Genomic DNA, 20,788 nt, shown 5'->3' on the forward strand with positions numbered 1-20,788 from the left:
AAGTTAAGAATGGTGAAACCCAAATAAAACATAATTGAATGGGAAAAAAATAATAAAAATAAAAATAAAAACTTAGTTAATTCTTGGTGATTAATAAGTAGAATATTGTAGCTGCTTATAGAATGTTTTTGTTTTTAAAATGTTTATTCGTTAGCAGATAACCCATCATGACAATAATAATGAAATAATAACTCTAACTGGTAAAAACAATTTGGATATAAACTATAATATGGGACCTGGGGAAAAGATTTACTAATTTTATTAATATTTTTTTTGTTTAGATTTTGTTATAAAGATGTAATCTCTCCTGGGTACTTATAAATTCTAGCAATAAATTTTTGTCTAGATTTATTATAATATAAATATAAATGATTCTAGACAAAAGCACGTTTAAACAAATATAGTTAAATGAGAATGATGGTATATTGATGGTATAAAGATTTTTGATTTAAAATGTACAATTCAATATGAATGAAATATAAAGAATGATTGTAGTAACGCACAAAATTTATTTGTAACCAATCGACATGCTTTCTGGAAGATGTAATGAAGAATGTTTTTGTGTGTGTTTTTTGTTTAATTAAAACAATAAAATAAAAATAAAAATAAAAAAAGAATTTGGCAGAAATTACTATTCATATAGTATAGTAAGAAACAAACATCATGATGTTCTGGTCAGAGTCTTAACTTTCATTCTTGGCATTTTGCTTCATGCAATATAGTGGATATTTTATTTGTGCATTTCAACAGGCTTTTGTTAATTGTTGCCTGTAAATAAAAAGTGGGCTAGTGGCCAAATATAAACAAACTCAGCACACAAAGATTTATTTATAGAAATAATGAGGTAAATAGTTCATCAGGTTGCCTAGCCACTACTACCTGATTTCTATATAGCTGCCCAGCTTTTTATCTTTAAAAATAGAGACATGTGGATTTTATACTAGGTAAAAATAGAGGAAATACAAAACTGCCTCCTTTTATGCAACTACTTTCAATATAATAAAGAAACAAAACAAAAACACTAGCCTTTGATTTAGGAATCCAAGATCAAAGGTTCACCAAGCTCAGCAATTTCCTGTGCCTACTTGCAGATAGGACTACTGTTTTATGGCTTAAAATAATGAGATGTGTGCACTGTGTATTAGGATTTTCAACATACTCCCTGACAAATTGTTATGCACCCATCATGAGGCCTCTATAGTAAAATGGGGGGAGTTGGTTCATACTCTCCCTTTAGCAGACTTTACAATGTCCCTCAGAGCACAAAACTTTATCTCTGCCAAGCTCAGAAGAAATCTAAAACTAGGATAAAGAAAGCCTAAGACGGGGTGGGGATGAGAACTAGCTATTTGCATATCTGCAAAACCTAAATATCAAATTAAAATAATCTGGCTTCTGAATAAGATTATCCAACAGTGGGACATGATCTTAAATAAGTTTGGCATGCTCTTTTATGGTATGGAAGAAATAAAATATATAGCTATTTCCAAAAACACTATGTTAAGAATGCATTATTATTAGTATGGGAGAAAATTAAAGAACAAGATTATTTGAAAATACCAGTCTGGCTTTCCACAGTGGAGGCAATGATCTACCCAAATGTTATTGATATAGAGAATGTTACCAGATATAAATGTCTTAAATGAAAAGGGAGAACTTAAAACTAAGCAGGAAGAGAGTGAGCAAAGGATTGAGATAACCTGGTGGTTATATGTACATATACAATCTAGAGATGAGAAGGATGTTAAAATGTATGATTTCTATAAAGAATTAACAGAATTAGATCAGATGTTAACAGGGACAGATGAAAAATTAATAAAGAAAATATATAGCTATTTGTTAAGTATTAAGATGGGAGAGGAAGAAGTAAAAAAGACAATGATAGCATGGGCTAAAATTTTTGGCTATTCAATTGAGTTAGAAAAATGGCAGAAATTATGGATAGAAATTATAAATTAACAATATCTACTGTATACAAAGAAAATCTTTATAAAATGTTTTATAGATGGCATTTTCCACCCTCAAAGTTAGCAAAGATGTTTAAGGATAAATTTGCAAAATGTTAGAAATGTCATCAGACACCTGGTTCATAATATCATATGTAATGGACATGTCAAAAAGCGAAAAAATATTGGACAAAAATGCATGCATGGCTGGAAAAAATGATAAAACAACATATAGATTTTAAACCAGAAACATTTTTGTTGGGCATTTTACCAGACAAATATAACAAAGGGAATGTATATTTGATTTTACATATATTGACTGCAGCGAGAATAGCACAACAATGGAAAAGTGAAGAGATCCCAACAGATGATGATGTGATTAGAAAAAATTAGAATGTGCAGAAATGGATAAGCTAATACTTACAATTAAGGAAAAGAAAGAAACTGAATACTTTTTGACTTGGGAGTTATTTTATCAATGGCTAGCTGACAAAAGAAGAGCTAGAAACAGGGAAATATATAGAAGGATTAGTTATATAAGAAAAATATATTAACTTAGTTAAATAGATTATTATTGTTATTATCATTATTATTATTGATAATAAATGAAGGAATATTGTTGTGAACAATATTATAATTATTATTCCCAGACGTTTTTAAAACTCACAGCCTGTGCACAGCACACACACTTCTAGCTTTTCTGCGTCTTCCCTCTTCCTGGATTCACTCATGCATTTTGAAAACTCAGCCTGTGCACACACAAGACATTTTTAAAACTCACAGTCTGTGCACATGTACACCCTCTTCCACTCTTTTAAAAACATCTGAGTGAATCGAGGAAGAGGGAAGAGGCAGAGGGGCTGGAAGTGTGTGCTGTGCTCAGGCTGTGAGTTTTAAAAATGTCTGAGTGAAATCTAGGAAGAGGAAAGAGGCGGAGGGGCTGGAAGAGTGTGTGCTGTGCACAGGCTGTGGGTTTTAAAAATGTCTTGTGTGTGCACAGGCTGTGAGTTTTAAAAACGTCTGAGTGAATCCAGGAAGAGGGAAGAGGCAGAGGGGCTGGAAGTGTGTATGTAAGGTGGTCAGTAATGTTGAAGACCGGCAAGGGCAGCTGTATTTCCTCTCTCAGTAGCTGTTTTGTTGTTTTGTGTACTTATTTTATTCTTATTTAAGTAGTAAGTGCACAAAATAATAAATTTCCTTTTTTTATATCTTTTTTTTGTAGGTCATTCTTTGGGGCAAAGAATTCAGTGACATTGACTTGCCACCCCCACCCAGTCACATGACTGCCAAGCTACTCCCACCTGGTCACATAACTGCCAAGCTGCTCCCACTCAGTCACATGACTGCCAAGCTACCCCCACAAAACAGGCCACACCTACAGAATAGGTTCTAAAAAATTAAAAAACCCACCACTGGACATATAGGAAGCAGGCTAGTCATAACATCTCCAGCCAACTGTATCATCAGAGACAAATATAACTGTATTCTCCATGATATGATATATAAACTGCATGACTTCTAAATTTGATTGCATCTGAAGGGCTTAAGAAGTAATATATAACCTTAAAAATCTGGACATTCAATTTTGGCTAGCTGGAAATTGAAAAATGTGTTCCTATCTTACATCTTAAGTCATGAGAGAATGGAAAAGATTAAGCCAATACATTGATCATTTTTGAAGCTATTATTAGCTTTGGTGTCACAAACCCACTGCACATACAAACTGCATCGCAGATCTTAATAAAGCATGAATGAAAAACATGCTCTGCTTTCCTTCATTGGTCTGAACAGGGGACTAACTGATTAATTACCTCTATTTCAAATCTGTTTGCTTTTTCTTAATTTGGATGTTAGTAATTTGGCTGCAAGTAAAACATATTTTGGGCCCAAGTGAATTTATTATTACAATAAATGTAGCTGGCAGTGTAAAGTGTGGTACTGTATAAATTACTTAGAAAATATCCAAATGGAGAGCCTCTGAATGCCATTCTAATGAATACAAGAAAAGCCATTTTGAATATATAAAGTGGAGGACTTCAGAGAATAAGCCATTTTAAGATTAGCAATGTCAATCATCTAAACATGCTGATTTACATAACACTATTCTCCACTTATATTTTTCCATATGATAATACTTTTCAATTCAGGGCTTATCTAAAGTGTTCTGCTTTTCTGAATATTTTTACAATTAGTACATTAACCCATTATGAATGAAGGCAAATATACATGTCCTGGGACACATTCTGGTGAGAGAGAAATTCCCTGAGGATGGATCCAATACAAGACTGAAAACTTGGAAGACTAAACCAACCCAGATCACATCCTGCAACTAACATCATTCCTCATTCCCAGTATAATCATCATGCTAAGATATTTGCTGGGTTTTATTTACAATGAAGAAAGGATTTCTAAAAGCACTTAATTATTGACTCCAAACTTAATCATACTTGGAGAACACCCATAAAAATCAAATGGTATGCACTAAGTAGAGCTAATTTTAGATTTAATATGATATATATGCTCCCTGAAATACCGTATTTATCGGCGTATAACACGCACAGGCGTATAACACGCACCTTCATTTTAAGAGGGAAATTTCAGGAAAAAAATTTAAATTTCAAATAAAGAACTTTGAAGCAAAATAAGGGTAGCTCAGAACTTTTTTTTATTAATATTATTACCACTTATAAGGTAAATAATGTAAAAGGACAGTAAAAGCAACTATGAACACTGCTGCTTTCACTGCTACTATCTTCCACCCTCCCTTCCTCCTTCCCTTCCTTCCTGCCTCCCTTCCAGTTCCCTCCTTCCTCTTTCCTCCTGCCTGCCTGCCTTCTTTCCCTCCTGCTTATCTATGCTTCCTTCCTTCCTTGCACCTCCCTCCCTTCTGCCTGCCTGCCTTCTTTCCTCTTTCCCTATCCTCTTATCCTTCCTTTCTCCCTCCCTCCTTCCCTGCCTCCCTTCCAGTTCCATCCTTCCCTCCTTCCTTTTTTTATTAACTTTTAGTCGGGAGTCCGGGGAGAGGAGAGACGGCTCATCCATTCTCTCCTCCTCTCACCCACACCCCCGCTGTCTAAAGCGCTTCCTTTCGCCCGCCCGAGCTCTTCCGCGGGCGAAAGAAAGCGTTTTAGTCGGGTGTCGGGGAGAGGAGAGACGGCTCATCCATTCTCTCCTCCTCTCGCCCACACCCCGCTGAGTAGCGCTCCGCGATCCTTTTCTGTGCGCCTGGCGTTTAGATAGATAGCCGGATGTTTTAAACGCCAGGCGCACAGAAAAGCAGCTGCTTTTGGGGCGAAGCGCTCCACAATCCTTTTCTGTGCGCCTGGCGTTTAAAACATCCGGCTATCTATCTAAACGCCAGGTGCACAGAAAAGGATCGCAGAGCGCTTCGCCCCAACAGCAGCTGCTTTTCTGTGCGCCTGGCATTTAAAACATCCGGCTATCTATCTAAACGTCAGGCGCACAGAAAAGGATCGCGGAGCGCTTCGCCCCAACAGCAGCTGCTTTTCTGTGCGCCTGGCGTTTAAAACATCCGGCTATCTATCTAAACGGCTGCTGTTGGGGTGAAGCGCTCCACGATCCTTTTCTGTGTGCCTGGCGTTTAGATAGATAGCCGGATGTTTTAAACGCCAGGCGCACAGAAAAGCAGCTGCTTTTGGGGCAAAGCGCTCCGCGATCCTTTTCTGTGTGCCTGGCGTATATCGCCTGGCGTATATCGGCGTATAACACGCATACATAATTTGCCCCCTATTTTTCGGGGGGGAAAGTGCGTGTTATACGCCGATAAATACGGTAATATATACTTAAGCCTTCTTTCAATCCTCCCATTAATAAATCTTTTGGTAGACTCAGAGAGAAATTGAAAGAAAAATATAGCCTTTAAAAATAAGCTTTAGTTGTTGTTCAGTCACTTATTCATGTCCAACCTTTTACAATCTTATGGATCATAGCAGGCCAGGCATCCTGTCCGCCACTGTGTGCCAGAGTCTGCCCAAATTCCTGCTCACTGTAGCAATGATACTATCTAACCATCTTATCCTCTGCCATCTCTTCCTTTTTTGCCATCAATCTTTCCCAACATCAAGGTCTTTTCCAATGAGTCCTTCCTTCTCATTTGATGGTCAAAGTATTTTAGCTTCACCTTCAGTATCTATCCTTTCAAAGAATAGTCAGGATTGATTTCCCTTAGGATTGACTGATTTGTTCTTCTTACAGTTCGAAGGTACTCTCAAGTGTCACCTCCAACACAACAATTCGAAAACATCTGTTCTTTGGTACTCAATCTTCCTTATGGTCATAAATTACTACTGGAAAAACAGCTTTGACTATATAGGCCTTTGTTGGCAAGGTAATGTCTCTGTTTTATAATATGCTGTCTAGATCAGAGGTGGGTTTCAATTTATTTTACTACTGGTAAGCTCATGCGTATCTGGGTGGGTGGGCGGAGTCTCCCTCTGCCGCCACTACTGGTTCACCCAATCTGGGGTGAACTGGCAGAAACCCACCTCTCGTCTAGATTTGCCAGTTTTCTTCCTAAGGAGCATGCATATTTTAATACTATATTCTCTTTGCATTATATTTCATTGACATAAGTATACTGAAGCAAAGCACTATACAATATACCTGACTATAATCTCTCTTTAGTTCCTTAGGATCAATAAAGAGCAATAGCTTAGAAGTTTCTTATATCAGGGAATCTTGGACAACATAGTCCCAAAAGTTTTCATGTCCATTGGTATGGGGATATTAGCATTAAATTAGACAAGATGCTATTTTAATTTCACATAATGTCCTCAAAATAGCTTTATATTGCATTGTTGTTCAGATGAGTTTGGGCTGTCCCTGTCTATAGAAGCTGAGAACTCTGGGAACTTTAATCTTAGTTTTATTTTTTTCTGAGAAAGTTTTAAGATTGTGACTACTACAGTGGAATAGTACGGCAAATCTATTTGATAGGTACAATCATCTAGTGTTGTGTTGCTTGGAGTATAAATTGGCATTTATTTTTAATGTGAACCTACTGCAGATGACACTGATAGACCCTAATTGCCATGTATTGATTTCACTTCTGAGGCTATGCATTTGTTATCCAACCCCAGGCATGTAAACAAGTCATATATTAGGTCACATACATAGTCCCAATGTGCCACAACAATGGAAATTGAATGTGAAATCTGCATTACCTCTGAGCAGATACAAGGAATGAAAGAATTTCTTCTTCCCCAGACAAATGGCTTGTGTCAAAAATAACGCTGAATTCATACTAAGGGAAACAGAAAGCAACATTTAGTACATTGTGGATATTCAAATAAGCATGATTTCTATTTGAATATCTTCCTTTCATTGCATTGTTGCATTTTTCCAAAAATATATATTCAACTCCATTTACTCATACTCCAGATTTGAAATCTCTATACATTCTCAAAGTTGAGAAATCATACATTGATATCTTTCTGTGTACATGCTCAACTGTCCCACTCTGACTGGACATAATAAACACAAGGAAAAGACTTATGTGTCTGACTCACAGCTGCATTTCTAAATTTATGTATGTAAATAGTGATCAGCAAAGGATTTGCCAGTTGAATTCAATCATTGCACACAAATAGTATAAAATAGATACTAATCATTCAAAAGTGGAATAGGAGCAACAGATTTTACCTTTCCTGCTGGCTTCTCCCACAGAAAGCTGATTGGCAGTGTTGTCATTTAACTGACATACCAAATCAGGACTATTTTTGTAAGCCTGTCAAGGCTATTGTGCTTCAACTGTGAGGTTCATCTTTGAAATGTTTGGGAAAACAAATCATGTAATCTGGATTTTACAATCTTATAATAAAATCTGAATATACTCATTAATATTTTAGTAGTATACTGAAAATATTTATCACTGACATCTTACAGTGAGGCAACACCCAACATTAAAAAGAAAGATAAACTATCCACACTAAAAGCTTCCCAGTAAGGACTTGAACACACCTTTGTCTTTTCCTTACTGAAAAGCATGGAATATAACTTCAGATGGAATATATATATATTTAGTCTGCATTTCTGTTGCATTTGAAATAGACTTTTGAACAATTTGCACACAAATATATGGCAGAGTACCTATATCTTGACCCCTTATAAACCCGTTAGCTTTGACCACCATGGTATGGGTGGAAGGAAGGCATGGTTGTTTGGTTTATAACTTTTCTGAAACCCAAATCTTGTTCCAGTAGGAGAAATTATGCTTAGGAAAAGCAACCAATCATGAATATAATATTCAACTTACATATTTTACTGCAATAAAACCAGTGGTGGGTTGCAATTTATTTTACTACCGGTTAATTTGTGCGCGTGCGTGTGGGTGGGCAGAGCCTCCCGCCGCAGCCACCACTGATTCCCCTAAAGCAACAGACCTCTGAAGTATTAAAGTAATGAAGTAATAAAACCTGCTGTAGTATTAATTTCATTTTCCTTCTTAAACCGAAGTGACATAGATAAGAAGTGACTAACAACAGCAACAACAACAACAAATGAAAATCTAGCCATGATTATCAAAAAATGATTTGACTCAATTGGAGACATATAGAATTAGGCCCAATTATTGGAACTATTTAAAGATAGTTAATTTTTAATTTCAGCACAATTGTCTTTTCCCTCCCCGGAATAAAAAATGAAACTCAAAGACTTATCTAATTAATTTTCCTGCCTTTTGATATTTGCATATTGACAATGGAGTATGGGTGCTATTTGTTATTATACGGAGCAAAGTCTCTTAAACTGAACCAACACAGAATTAAGCTTCAAAACATATAATAGCATAATCTGCACAGTTTATTTAACAAATGCAACAAATATAACTTGAAAAGAAAAAACATTTTATTTTTATTGGCTCTGTGCTATATTTATCTGGCCTTTAAATCCTTTGAATAGCAAGCAAAAGTACAAAACATGGCTGAGCAACTAGAAACACCAATAGTAGACCACCATCTTTGAAGACTTTGCCAAGGATAGCTTTACAGAATCATTTTCTGGCAGCTAAAAAAGATTCCGATTTGAATTCCTAATCAACTTTCTTTAGGATTCTGTGGTTATGAATAATTGTCACTGTCCTCTTCCTAAATTTTACCTCATGGGGAAAAATTAACAGCTCCTTCTAAGAAAAAAAAAGAGTCCAGTGCTGAAAAATGAGACTTGCGACCAGTCCTTGAACTTTCAGCAAAGTGCCCCTGCAATCATGTGATCATGATTTTAGTGCTTGGCAACTGGCACACATATATACTATATGTGTACTATATGTGTTGCAGCACCTCATGATCATGCAATTGCCATTTGAGACCTTCTCAGCCAGCTTCCAACAAGTGAAATAAATGAAGAAGCCAGTAAGCCATAGACGAGTGATGGCACATTTAACCACCCATTGTGATTTATTTAACCACTTCAACCAGAACACATATCACCGGCTGGCAGTCATATACATTTTCACTTAATGACTGTGTTACTTAGTTGTCTGTCCCAAGTGCAGTCGGTAAGGGAGGACTATTTGTCATCTATGGTCCACAGATTTCTAGCACTGATGATGTTACCTAGTTTGGGTAATGAAACACCTGCAAAAAAACAAGTAAGCTCAAAGAGTACTAAGCCCACCCACCCCCACATATTTCTTTGCTTTGCAGGGAAACTCACTGTTGTAGGAAACCATCAAGCAATACCTTGGATTTAGATTTCATGAAGGGAAAGCCCACACTGCACTTAAGGAAGTCTGAATCCGGTTCCAACAATTCACAAGTAATACCCATCTCATCCTGAAAGAAACAGAAGGAAAAGCTTTTAAAAAACATTTTAGTGAATGAGTATATGAGTATGAGAAAAAAAATGGTGAGATCAAAATTAACTCAGGAGCACAGAGGCTGCATATCTATTCACTTATCTAAGATGAAGCTACTACAGTGAGATTTACTCTGGATAAATAATTAATCCTAAATCTTCCTAATTAAATTAGTGGAATATGTGTCATAACAAATTTTCTTTTAATTTTAGTGTAAGCCAATGAACAAATAGATAAATAAATACCAAAAACAAAAGTTACAATGAATAGAAAACCAGAGAAAGAAAGAAAGAAAGAAAGAAAGAAAGAAAGAAGGAAGGAAGGAAGGAAGGAAGGAAGGAAGGAAGGAAGGAAGGAAGGAAGGAAGGAAGGAAGGAAGGAAGGAAAGATTAAGCACTCTACTAGTGTAAGGAAATAAATCCAGAGTATGAAATGGTCATAAGAGAAAAAATATTCAGCATCATTCTGTTACATTTGTCTACTGGGGAAAAAATCCCATACATATCTGGTTCTTTGAATTGTATTTCTAAAACCATGGATAGTTTCAACATCATAGTTTGAGATTCATATTTTGTTCATTTTGGGCCATCTTTCATATTTTTAGGCTCCACCACTTTCTTGAATTGTAGTGTGTTTAAAGAGGTAACCCTACAACTTAAAACCCTTGCTCTGCTTGCTGAATTTGAGGCTAAAACACAACTTTTAAGTTCTTTCAGAATATAATTACACCTTCACCTTGTTTAATACCATTTTAAAACATCAGGATACTTAAATGTATTCTATTCTTGAAAAATTCATTTTTTTAAACAAAATTTTATTAGTTTTTTAAAAATTATCAAGGAAAAGGGTAATGGGTAAAATTACAAATTTTGACAGTTACATTATGCAGGAAATGGCCCTCCCCCCCATTCTCATAACTTTCATTTATTAATACATTAGATTGTTGCTACTTAATAGTATTTTGTCAGCATAAACTTTTATCTTCAAACAATATCAATCATTTTATATCAAACAGATTTTCTAGTTCATTTTTGTGATCTGAGTTTTCTCAATGTTGCCTCTTCTCCCCCCCCCTCCAGCAGAGCTCCGGCACCTCCCATGTCCTGTATGTCCCATATAGTATCATCAGGTTTATCTAGGAGGACTTTATTTTTTCCATGAAGGCCTCAGCCTCCATAGTTGTGTTGATTCTAACTCTCGTGTCCTCCCAGAATATTAGCATACCTTCTGGCATAAGCCATCTAAACCACACCCCTTTCTGTTATAATTTCTTCGCTAAAAGCGAATAGTTTTTTTCTTTTATCTCTAACTTTCTTTGGGATTTGTTTCAGAATGGCTATTTCTCTATCCTTGTATTTTAGTGCTTGCCCCCTTTGTGCACTCAGAATCTCATCTCTTGTGGTCTTTCTGAGAAATTTAATGTGTACCTCCCTTGGAACATTGTGGCATATGCTGAGTTTACTCTATAGACCAGGTCCATGTCCCACCCCATCTGTTGTCTGTCTTTTTAAATATATTCAGCCAATAAATTTGTCATAATATCCCTTAGATCTTCATCATCAGCCTCAATTACATTTTGAAATCTAAGAAAAAAAGACATCCTTTCAAATTCCACTTTTATCTGGTGGTTCTCAAGTTCTTGGTTTCCTTTCTGCACCCCCTTCACCTCCCTCCTCATCTCAGCCATCCCCTCCTCCAAAAGTTCCAGTCTCCATGAATTTTGGATCGCTCGGTCTTGGTTCTCTGAGCTGCTCATTCATTTCTTTCAATTGATTTTTTTAAGTCCTCCTGCCCCTTTAAGAGTTGTTGAAACATCTATTGAAAGTCCACCTCAGAGGGCTTAGGCTGGAACAAAGAAGTTAGTGTCTGGTGTCCGCTGGGGCTGGACGTTGAAGATGCTGGGGCGGAGCCAGCAAAACCCGGTTTCCCCAGTGGTGGTCTTTTAGGTGGCATTGTAGTAAGCAAAGCTCAGAGATGGCAATGTTAATACAGAGAGGAAACAATTGGGAAGGTGGATAGCCAAGAGAGATCGCGAGGCAGGAAGTCCAGACAGATAAGGACCTTTTCTCAATTCTAGTTCCAGGCAATAAAGCAATAAAATCCTTTGTTCCAAGTCCAGGGTAATGTAACAAGAGATTTCTCTGAGTGTCACGGAGACAAAGACAATGCCAGCAGTTTCTGTGGGTGGAGTCAAATTTCAAAGTACATGAAGACGACAGAAGTGTGCCATCTTGCCCTGCCAGCTCCGGGATCAGAGAGCAACAAACCAAAAGTTTTCAAAGTTGTCAGAAGGAAACAGATCAGCACCTCATTTTCACAATTACAGTAAAAAAAATCTGCATTTGCTATGAGCGTGATTTCATTCCAGGCTCCTCCCCTCCTCCTCTGGGGGCAGAGAGCAGAACAGTTTAAAGCCGCTTGTCCAAGGGGGGGGGAAATCCTCCTCTCTCCAATCACACTTCCCAGGAACAGGTTGAAAGTTTTTTCAAAAGGCTGACAGTCTTTTTATTTTCCTTCACTCATGAAAGGGAACGGGGGGAATCTCCATCTCACCGCATTGCAACTGCGTCCTTCAAATCTTCAGTTTGTCCAGCTGCCTCTACGCAAAGACACCGCAGCGCCTCCCCTCTTGCCTCCCGATGCCTAGGGCGATGTGGGGAACCCCCACGGCCGCCGCCGACACAGGGGGTCCCCCGCTACGCCGCCCCCTCGGCAGGAGCCCCTCCAGGGCGTCCTGTGCCCCCCCCTGATCAAAAGGGAGCCCACGAGGAGTGCGTGGGGCGAGCAAAGCTTGCCCGTCGCGAATCGCAGCCCGAACCGGAAGTCTGAAAAATTCATTTCTTGAATATTTCACTTACTAAAACAAATATATTGCTCAAATGACCTAATTAGATATGGCTTGCTGATCTAATATATATTGGTTACCTGACTTGCCTTTCTTAGTATTATAATACTACATATGTGCACAGATTCGAGGGAAAATGTCAATCACACAGTTCTTTGCACATTCACAGAAAAATCTATGTGACCTCATCATTGATTTACTTTTTGGAGTAGATTGGTGCAGTGCTCTTGACATTTCTTCTAAGAAGGGGAAGGAGAATAAAAACAAAGAAAAATATTTTCTTTGGCATTAGGCACAGATGCTGTTTCTTTCCATATTCTCATTAGCAATTCCGAGGTGTAGAAATGGTCCCCAGTAAGCAAGATAAACCCATGCCCCCCCCCAAACTAATTCACAATTTACATCATTGGTTTCCTGCTTATTTTAGGAGAATTCATTCAATATTAATAACAGAAAAAAAGGTCTCTGCCTCTCCACATAGACATGCCCTTTGGGTGTAGTTCAGACTATTTTTGGATCATGAGATCACAGACGTTGACTTAGACGGGAAGACTGCAAGTGAAGGAAGGAAGGAAAGAAGGGTGGGGGTAGATTTCACTGGAGGATTTCAATAAAGTTTACCTCCCCATACTTTTAAACTGTAGGAAAAAATGCTAATAAAAAAAACTTAAAAGGTACTGATGCTGATATGTCCAAAACAAAAGTATTGCATCAATCTGAAACATGAAACAACACATAAAAAAGCAGACAGATCATAGTGAATATATGTACATGGGACAATGGGCAAGTGAGATGTATATGTGAGAAGTACAAAGTGATCTAGAAGAAGAAAACTGGCAAATACTTTGAAAATGACATATCTGATTCTACATTTTCTGAAACAGAATTAAAGCTGTCAATATTACCTTAGATATTTCATCTGCCCATTCTTGAAAGTGGTTGTATCAGCCTCTTAAGCTAATCTTTAAACATTTCCAGATATTTAAATTAACATATCCCAAAACTTTAATTCCACTTCAATAAGATACAGGGCCACACATCACATTGCTCAAGTATCTGCAGATCTCCTGGAACAGCTGTAATTCAGCCTCTTCAAAACTGATCCATTTCTGTGCTAAAGTCAGAACAACTCAGATACAGCAATATCTCAAAAGAATTAAATGTTCAAATATCAGCACTGTGGAAAAAGATTTCTGCATGTCTGAGCCCTTTTCTCGTTTCCCAACTAAACAAATCAGGTGTGTATCAGTGGTGGGTTGCAAATATTTTTACTATGGGACTGGCTTGCTCCTGCGCACACTTGTGCACACGCACAACACTTCTGCACATGTGTAGAAGCATCCAGGCAGGTGGACGGGGCCTCCCACCGCCATTACTACCGGTTCGGCCAAACCAGCCTAACCAGGCTGAACTGGGAACAACCCACAATTGGTTTGTGTATGTGTGCGCGCGCATTAGAATTACTCAGGAAATCTGTTCTAAAACTTTGGGGGAAGACTTGAGGTGGCAAAAGTACTCTGCTGTTTTCATAGCAATATAGATATTACCACTTTTTCCAGGGACCATTGAAGAGTATGATTTTTCCTAATCAAGGCAGAAAAGCCAAACCTGAACTACTTTTTTTTAACTTTATATGACACTTCAAACCCCAGTTAGGCAAGATTCCATCACATTCATTCAACTATTCTCAAACTGCCAAAATACTATAAACTTGTGCATAGCTAGAGCCTTTATTAACCACAGCAGATTGTGTGTGTGTGTGTGAGTGGTCCTAGATAGGAAGCCTCTCTCTCTCCTTCCCTCCCTCCATAAGTTCCTTCTGTTTTCTTGCCAAGTTTTACAAAAATGGTTTGCCCTGTTACCCTGTTATTAAATTAACAACTAAAGTGATTCACTTAACAAATATAGCAAGAAAGATTATAAAATGATCTAAAATTTACTTAACAAATGTCTCACAACAGAAATTTGGGCTCAATTGTATCATAAGTCAAGGATTACCTGTATATTGGTGTTAAATAGCCTGGATGTGAGGAATATCTGGCTCTATTGGAAGTAGGAAGTTCTGAAGATACCACTTTAAAACAAACACAGAACTATTCTGCAGGGGCAAGACTCTGAATTATTACTAGGGATAAGCAACTATATGTGTTTTTATTCAAAGCAAAGCTCCAAATGTTTTATGGATTCTCATATGCTAAATTTTAAAACTGGATGCAATTTTATTTCAGTGTCGTAGTCAACAGATTTCTATTTATAAGCTCAGTGGGATGTACTGCTGTAAGATTATCATCAGCCTAAATGTCAGTTTATTCATTTTCTACCAAAAAAGGAAAAGTTCATTCCTTCCACTAACAAGTCAGATAATTTTAACAGATGCTTTTTGAAAGAACTCCTGGCAGAAATCTAGTTTGAACTGTGTTGTTTTTTTCCTGTCTGTTGAAATCCCTCCTGGCCTCTTTTCTTTTTTAAAAAGAGTAGGTCATTAACAAAAAAAAACAACCTCCAGATCTTTATAAGGAAAGCATCACATGCTTTGAGTTCATAGGTGGTTAGGTCACTATGACAAGACATAGATATTTGTTGTTAATATAAGCACTGAAACAGTAAGATGATTAGGCTAAGAGTAAGAAAATGCTAGTGAAGAGCATTTTTTTTCTTTTATAAACATTGCTTTGCAATTTAGGGAAAGAAAACAATATTTGTGCCACATAAATATTCAGGCACACGTTTCTCCCTAAATCTTTCAATTCCACTTCCAGTTTTCAATTTCATATGGCACACAGGCTTAAATAGAACAAACACTTATGTAGTGGAGTAGGAAAACCAGATCTCTTTGTCAGAAGAGATCCTATTAGACAAAATGAGAAAGTTAACCGAGGCAGCTGGTTTTGGATGTCATGTGTTGAATAAGCACGAAAGGCGAGCGGAGTCGTGAGGAGAATCAACAGTCTTTATTGAACAGAACAGTCTTGACAAAATACAGGAGAGAATTCAATGCAGGGTTCGTCTGACAGCTATTTATACGAAGCTGTCAGACAAACCAGCCAATCCCCAAGCCAGAGTTTCCCCGCTCTCAGCCAGGTCGCGTCTTAGCCAATCAGACGCGACCTGGCTGTTGCTAGTGCAGAAGCCGGCTGTCAGGGGAAATTCCCTGACGTCATCTGCCTGGACACAATACTCCTTCCCCCCCAGTGACTGCGCATGTGCAGACGACGCACAAACGTAGTCACGCAAATAGACTGGGCGGCGCCGGACCCGCCCAGAACACCTTAGTTCGAGAGGAGGCGCCGGAGAGGAAGGTGGTGTCCGTTGAAGCTCCTCCCGCAAGGGAGTGGAGCTCCGGCCGCCATCTTGGAGGCCCACCCCTGACGGAGAACGACCAGGCTCAGGTAGGCAGGGCTGAGGGGGCGCGGCCGAAGGCGGGCTTGAACTGGGAATTTCATGGTAGGCCTGGCCTGACTCAGGGAAGGCCACTTGGAAACCGGGAGGCAGACGCCTAACGGGCGACGCACCCCCAACAATGGACGGCCGTGAGGCGGCGTCCGAGAACGGAAAGGCCCTGGGCAGCTGGGCCGGGTGATCAGTGACTGGTGGAAGGGCACCAGGAAACGAAACGTTGGAGGGCTCAGGCGCAGCGACGTCGATGGTCGACCTGGCGGGGATGTTGTCGCTGTTGCAGGGCAGGCGGCGCCTCAATTGATCCAGGTGCCGCCGCCATTCGGTCCCATCAGGTAGCTGGACCCTGTAAGAACAGGGGCCGGTTATGGCGGTGATGGTGGCAGGCACCCACCGAACCGCCCCTGAGAAAGCCTGAGCCCAAACAGAATCGTCCAGAAGGAAGGAACGGGAAGGGGGCCCCAGGTTGCCAGGCTGTTCACTTGAATAGAGTGGGTGCAACCTATCCAAGGTGGTCCGCAGGCGCCGGCCCATCAGCAGCTCAGCTGGAGACTTCCCGGTCAGGGGGCAAGGAGTGGCATGCTGTACCAAGAGGTAAGCAGCCACCCTTGATGGCCAGTCTGCCCCATCCATCCTGCCTAACGCCTCCTTGGCCGAGCGGACCGCCCGTTCCGCCCGGCCATTACTAGCCGGATGGTATGGGGCGACTGGGGCATGGCGGATACCCTGAGAAGCCAGGAACAGCTGGAACGCGGTGGATGCAAATTGAGGCCCGTTATCAGAGACAATGACGTCCGGCAAGCCATGGGTGGCGAAAAGCCTAGTCAGTTCCCTGATCGTGGCCTCGGCTGTGGTGGACCTCATGAGGATGAGCTCCACCCAGCGCGAATATGCATCCACCACCACCATGAAGACCTGGCCTCTGAAGGGACCCGCGAAATCCACGTGGAGGCGGGACCAAGGCCCACGGGGCAATTCCCATTCCCTTGGAGCGGCTGCCGGTGGCGCCGATCGGGAATGTTGGCAGGGGGGGCAGCCGGCCACCCAGGCGGCTATCTCGTCATCAATGTGGGGCCACCAGACATAGCTGCGCGCCAGGCATTTCATGCGCACTATGCCCGGGTGGCCCTAATGAAGGCGAGATAGCACCTGATGGCGCAGGCTGGGTGGGATGACCACCCTGTCACCCCACAGGAGGCACCCACTGTGAAGTGACAGCTCCAACTGCCTGGCCTTGAAGGGACGAAGGTGCTCTGGCACCGGTCCCTCAGGCCAGCCCCTTTGGACCCATCTCATGACCTGGGACAGGTCAGGGTCAGCCCTAGATTTTGAGGCCACCTCTCCGGAAGAGAGTGGCAGAGCCAAATCCGCTATGGCCAAAACCGACAGGCACGGCACTGTCGGGGGGTCTGCAACGGGCAGGGGGCAGCGGCTGAGGGCATCAGCGTGCCCTATGTGCTTGCCCGGCCGGTAGAGCAGAGTGTAGCTGTATGCAGCCAGGAACTCTGTCCACCTTGTCATGCGCGGTGAAAGAATGGGAGGGGTCGGCTTGTTACCTGCCAAAAGCCCAAGGAGTGGCTTATGGTCAGTGAACAAGGTAAAGTGCCGACCATAGAGGTAATCATGGAACCTCTTAATCCCCGACACTGCAGCCAGAGCCTCCTTGTCGATCTGGCTGTAGTTGCGTTCTGCAGAAGTCAGTGTCCGGGAATAAAAGGCTATGGGGGCCTCCGAGCCATTGGGCAGCACATGGCTCAGGACCGCCCCCAAACCCACAGTGGAGGTGTCACAAGCAAGAGTCAAAGGCAGCTTGTCCGAATATTGAACGAGGACTGCCTCTGACGTCAGCAAGTCTTTGACAGCCGCGAACGCATGCGCTTCGCGGCTGCCCCAGCGCCAGGCTGCCGATCGGTCGAGCAACCGATGCAGCGGCTCGGCTAGTGACGCCTTATGCGGCAGAAATGGCGCGTAGAAGTTAAGCAAGCCAAGGAACGCCTGCAGTTCCGTCTTGGAGGCAGGCGTGGGGGCGTTCCTGATGGCTGCTACCTTGGAAGGGGTGGGGTGAATTCCTTGGGCATCAATTGTGAAGCCCAGGAAATCAACCCGGGGCACAGCAAATGAGCATTTGCTGCGCTTTAATTTTAAGCCCGCGCCCCTGAAACGCTCGAGGACCTTCACTAGTACTTCGATGAGGCCCGATCGGCTGCTGGCGGCGATCAGGACGTCATCGAAATACGGAACCACGCCAGGGAGCCCATGGAGCAGCTGCTCCATAAGGCTCTGGAAGATCCCCGGGGCTACGGAAACGCCGAATTGTAAGCGGCGGCAACGGAAAGCTCCACGGTGGGTGACGATGGTCTGCGCAGCCGCCGCCTCATCATCCACCGGGAGCTGCTGGTAGGCCTGCGCCATATCCAGCTTCGCAAAGATGCAGCCCTGCCCCAAAGAGTGGAGCAAGTGCTGCACTACCGGAACTGGATAGGGGTTCGCCTGGAGGGCAAGGTTGATGGTGGATTTAAAGTCGGCGCAGAGGCGAATGGACCCATCCGCCTTTACTGGGATGACCAAAGGGGTCTCCCACTTGGAGTAATCCACCGGCTCCAAGACTCCCTGCGCGACGAGCTTGTCTAGCTCCGCATCAACCTTTGCCCTCAAGGCGAAAGGCACCCTACGGGCCTTCAGCCTAATGGGGGCAACCTGGGGGTCTAGGTTCAAGGAGATAGGCGTTCCCTTATACGCCCCCAACTGCCCATCAAACACATCAGAAAATCTGGCAAGGACGTCGGCCACGTCAGGAGGCGTGGCCACCACTTGCCTTACCCCGTGCACTGATAGGCCAAGTGCCGGGAACCAGTCAAGGCCCAGAAGGGCCGGCAAAGGCTTTTCCACCACTAGGAGGGGAAGGCACCCCGAAAAGTCCCCGTATTCCACCCGCCCCAGGTGACAACCCAGGGTAGGAATTAGAGTCCCCTGGTAGTCCCGTAGGGTTGCGTCTGGGGAGGAGAGCTGGGTCTTCGAGATGCCTGGACAGAGGCGGGAGAACTCTGCCCATGACAGAAGGGATCGGGACGACCCCGAGTCCACCTCCATGGTGCAGGGGGAGCCCTCAATGAGGAGCGACGCCTTGATGCGCTCCACACCTGCACCCGTATGGTAGGCCAACTCTGCGGGGTTGGCGTGGAAGTCAGCGTCTACGGCGTAGCAGCCTCCGCGCGAAGGCTGCTGCTGCTGCTGCTGCCGCCGCTGCTGCTGCTGTCGTCCAGCCCGGCTTCCAGGTCGCTGTTTGACGGCGGCTGTGGTCGGGACGTCATCTGGACGCTGTGGCAAAGGGAACTGCGCTCGGCAGACCTGGGCCAAATGCCCTTTCTTAAGGCAGCGGCGGCAAACCGCGGCCTTAAAGGGGCAACCCGAACGGTCGTGGTTGCCTCCACAGCCAAGGCAAGCGATCACAGCTTCCCGGGCTCGCTGAGGGACTCGTCTTCTAGGAGACTGGCCAATGCGCGCCACCGCTCCCTCCTCAGGATAGTCATTTGGCAAAGGAACTAGTTCGTCCACCAGGCAAGTGCGGCCTGGCGGAGGCGGCAGGTTGAACATCTCCGCCATTGATTCGTCGGAGAGTTCAGCCGCCCTTGCCTGCTCGATGGCCCCAGTCAGCGTGATGTCAGCTTGTGACAGGAGCCGCCGGCGAAGGCGCAGATCTTTTACGCCGCTGACGAACTGCTCCGTGAGGTTGCGATCGAGGTCGGCAAACTCGCACCTCATCGCCGCGGTGCGAAGCGACTGGAGGAACTGGCTCACCGACTCCTCCGGCTTCTGGACACAGCGCCTGAACGCGTAGTGCCTCGCCACCCAGGATGGCGTGGGGGCGTAGTGGCGCTGAAGGCGCTCCGTTAATGTGGCCTAGTCCAGAGAATGGACTGGCTGAGGGGCGGCTATTGAGCGAGCGGCGCTAAACATTGGCGTGCCGCAACAGCTCAAGAAGAAGCTGCACTTTTCATCATTTGGTACATCGCGACGGCCGTTGGCTATCAGGTAGCACTCGAAGCGCTCCATGAACGCTTCCCAAGTCTCGCCATCGCAGCCAAATGGAACGAATGTGGGCATTGCCGACATGGTCTCCTCAGAATTGGAGCTAGGCTGGCAGGAACGGGTCGCCGGTACGATCGTGCCAAGACGGGGTGGCGAAGACGGAACGCTCGGTGGGTTAGCGGCTGGATCCCACCTTCGTCGCCAGTGTTGAATAAGCACGAAAGGCGAGCGGAGTCGTGAGGAGAATCAACAGTCTTTATTGAACAGAACAGTCTTGACAAAATACAGGAGAGAATTCAATGCAGGGTTCGTCTGACAGCTATTTATACGAAGCTGTCACACGAACCAGCCAATCCCCAAGCCAGAGTTTCCCCGCTCTCAGCCAGGTCGCGTCTTAGCCAATCAGACGCGACCTGGCTGTTGCTAGTGCAGAAGCCGGCTGTCAGGGGAAATTCCCTGACGTCATCTGCCTGGACACAATATCATGAAAGGCAGAAAACTGTTGTTTACATTGCTGTGGTACTATCCTGTTAAAGAAAGAAGGCCCTTTTTCTTGAAAGTATAAAAAAGTCCATGACTGACCAAGAGCAATTTCTGGATTCTGATCCATTCTTATGAGAATCTGTCCAGTTTTTTGTTATAAGCCACCCAGACTCACTTGACAGTTAGATGGGTGGCATATAAATTTAAGAAATAAATAAGTGCTATTATAATGGTCCTTTATTTGGGAACAAAAAATAAAAATATCACAAATACTAC

The 20,788-nt window shown here is 42.8% G+C and overlaps 1 protein-coding gene across 4 annotated transcripts in view; it reads right to left on the reverse strand.

The window, feature by feature from the left end:
* Nucleotides 1-20,788, reverse strand: part of ITGA9 (integrin subunit alpha 9) — a 541,618-nt gene that overhangs the window by 155,918 nt on the left and 364,912 nt on the right. For all 4 annotated transcript variants that reach the window (XM_081971274.1, XM_081971275.1, XM_081971273.1 and 1 more), the window contains exons 19-20: nt 9,644-9,736; nt 7,130-7,209 (exon numbers count right to left, since the gene is read on the reverse strand). In XM_081971274.1, the coding sequence (XP_081827400.1) occupies nt 7,130-7,209; nt 9,644-9,736 (173 nt within the window). The remainder of the gene's footprint in view (nt 1-7,129; nt 7,210-9,643; nt 9,737-20,788) is intronic.

The sequence above is a fragment of the Natrix helvetica genome, assembly GCF_964273705.1.
Source record: "Natrix helvetica genome assembly, chromosome: Z".
In the NCBI taxonomy this organism is placed as follows: Eukaryota; Metazoa; Chordata; class Lepidosauria; order Squamata; family Natricidae; genus Natrix; species Natrix helvetica.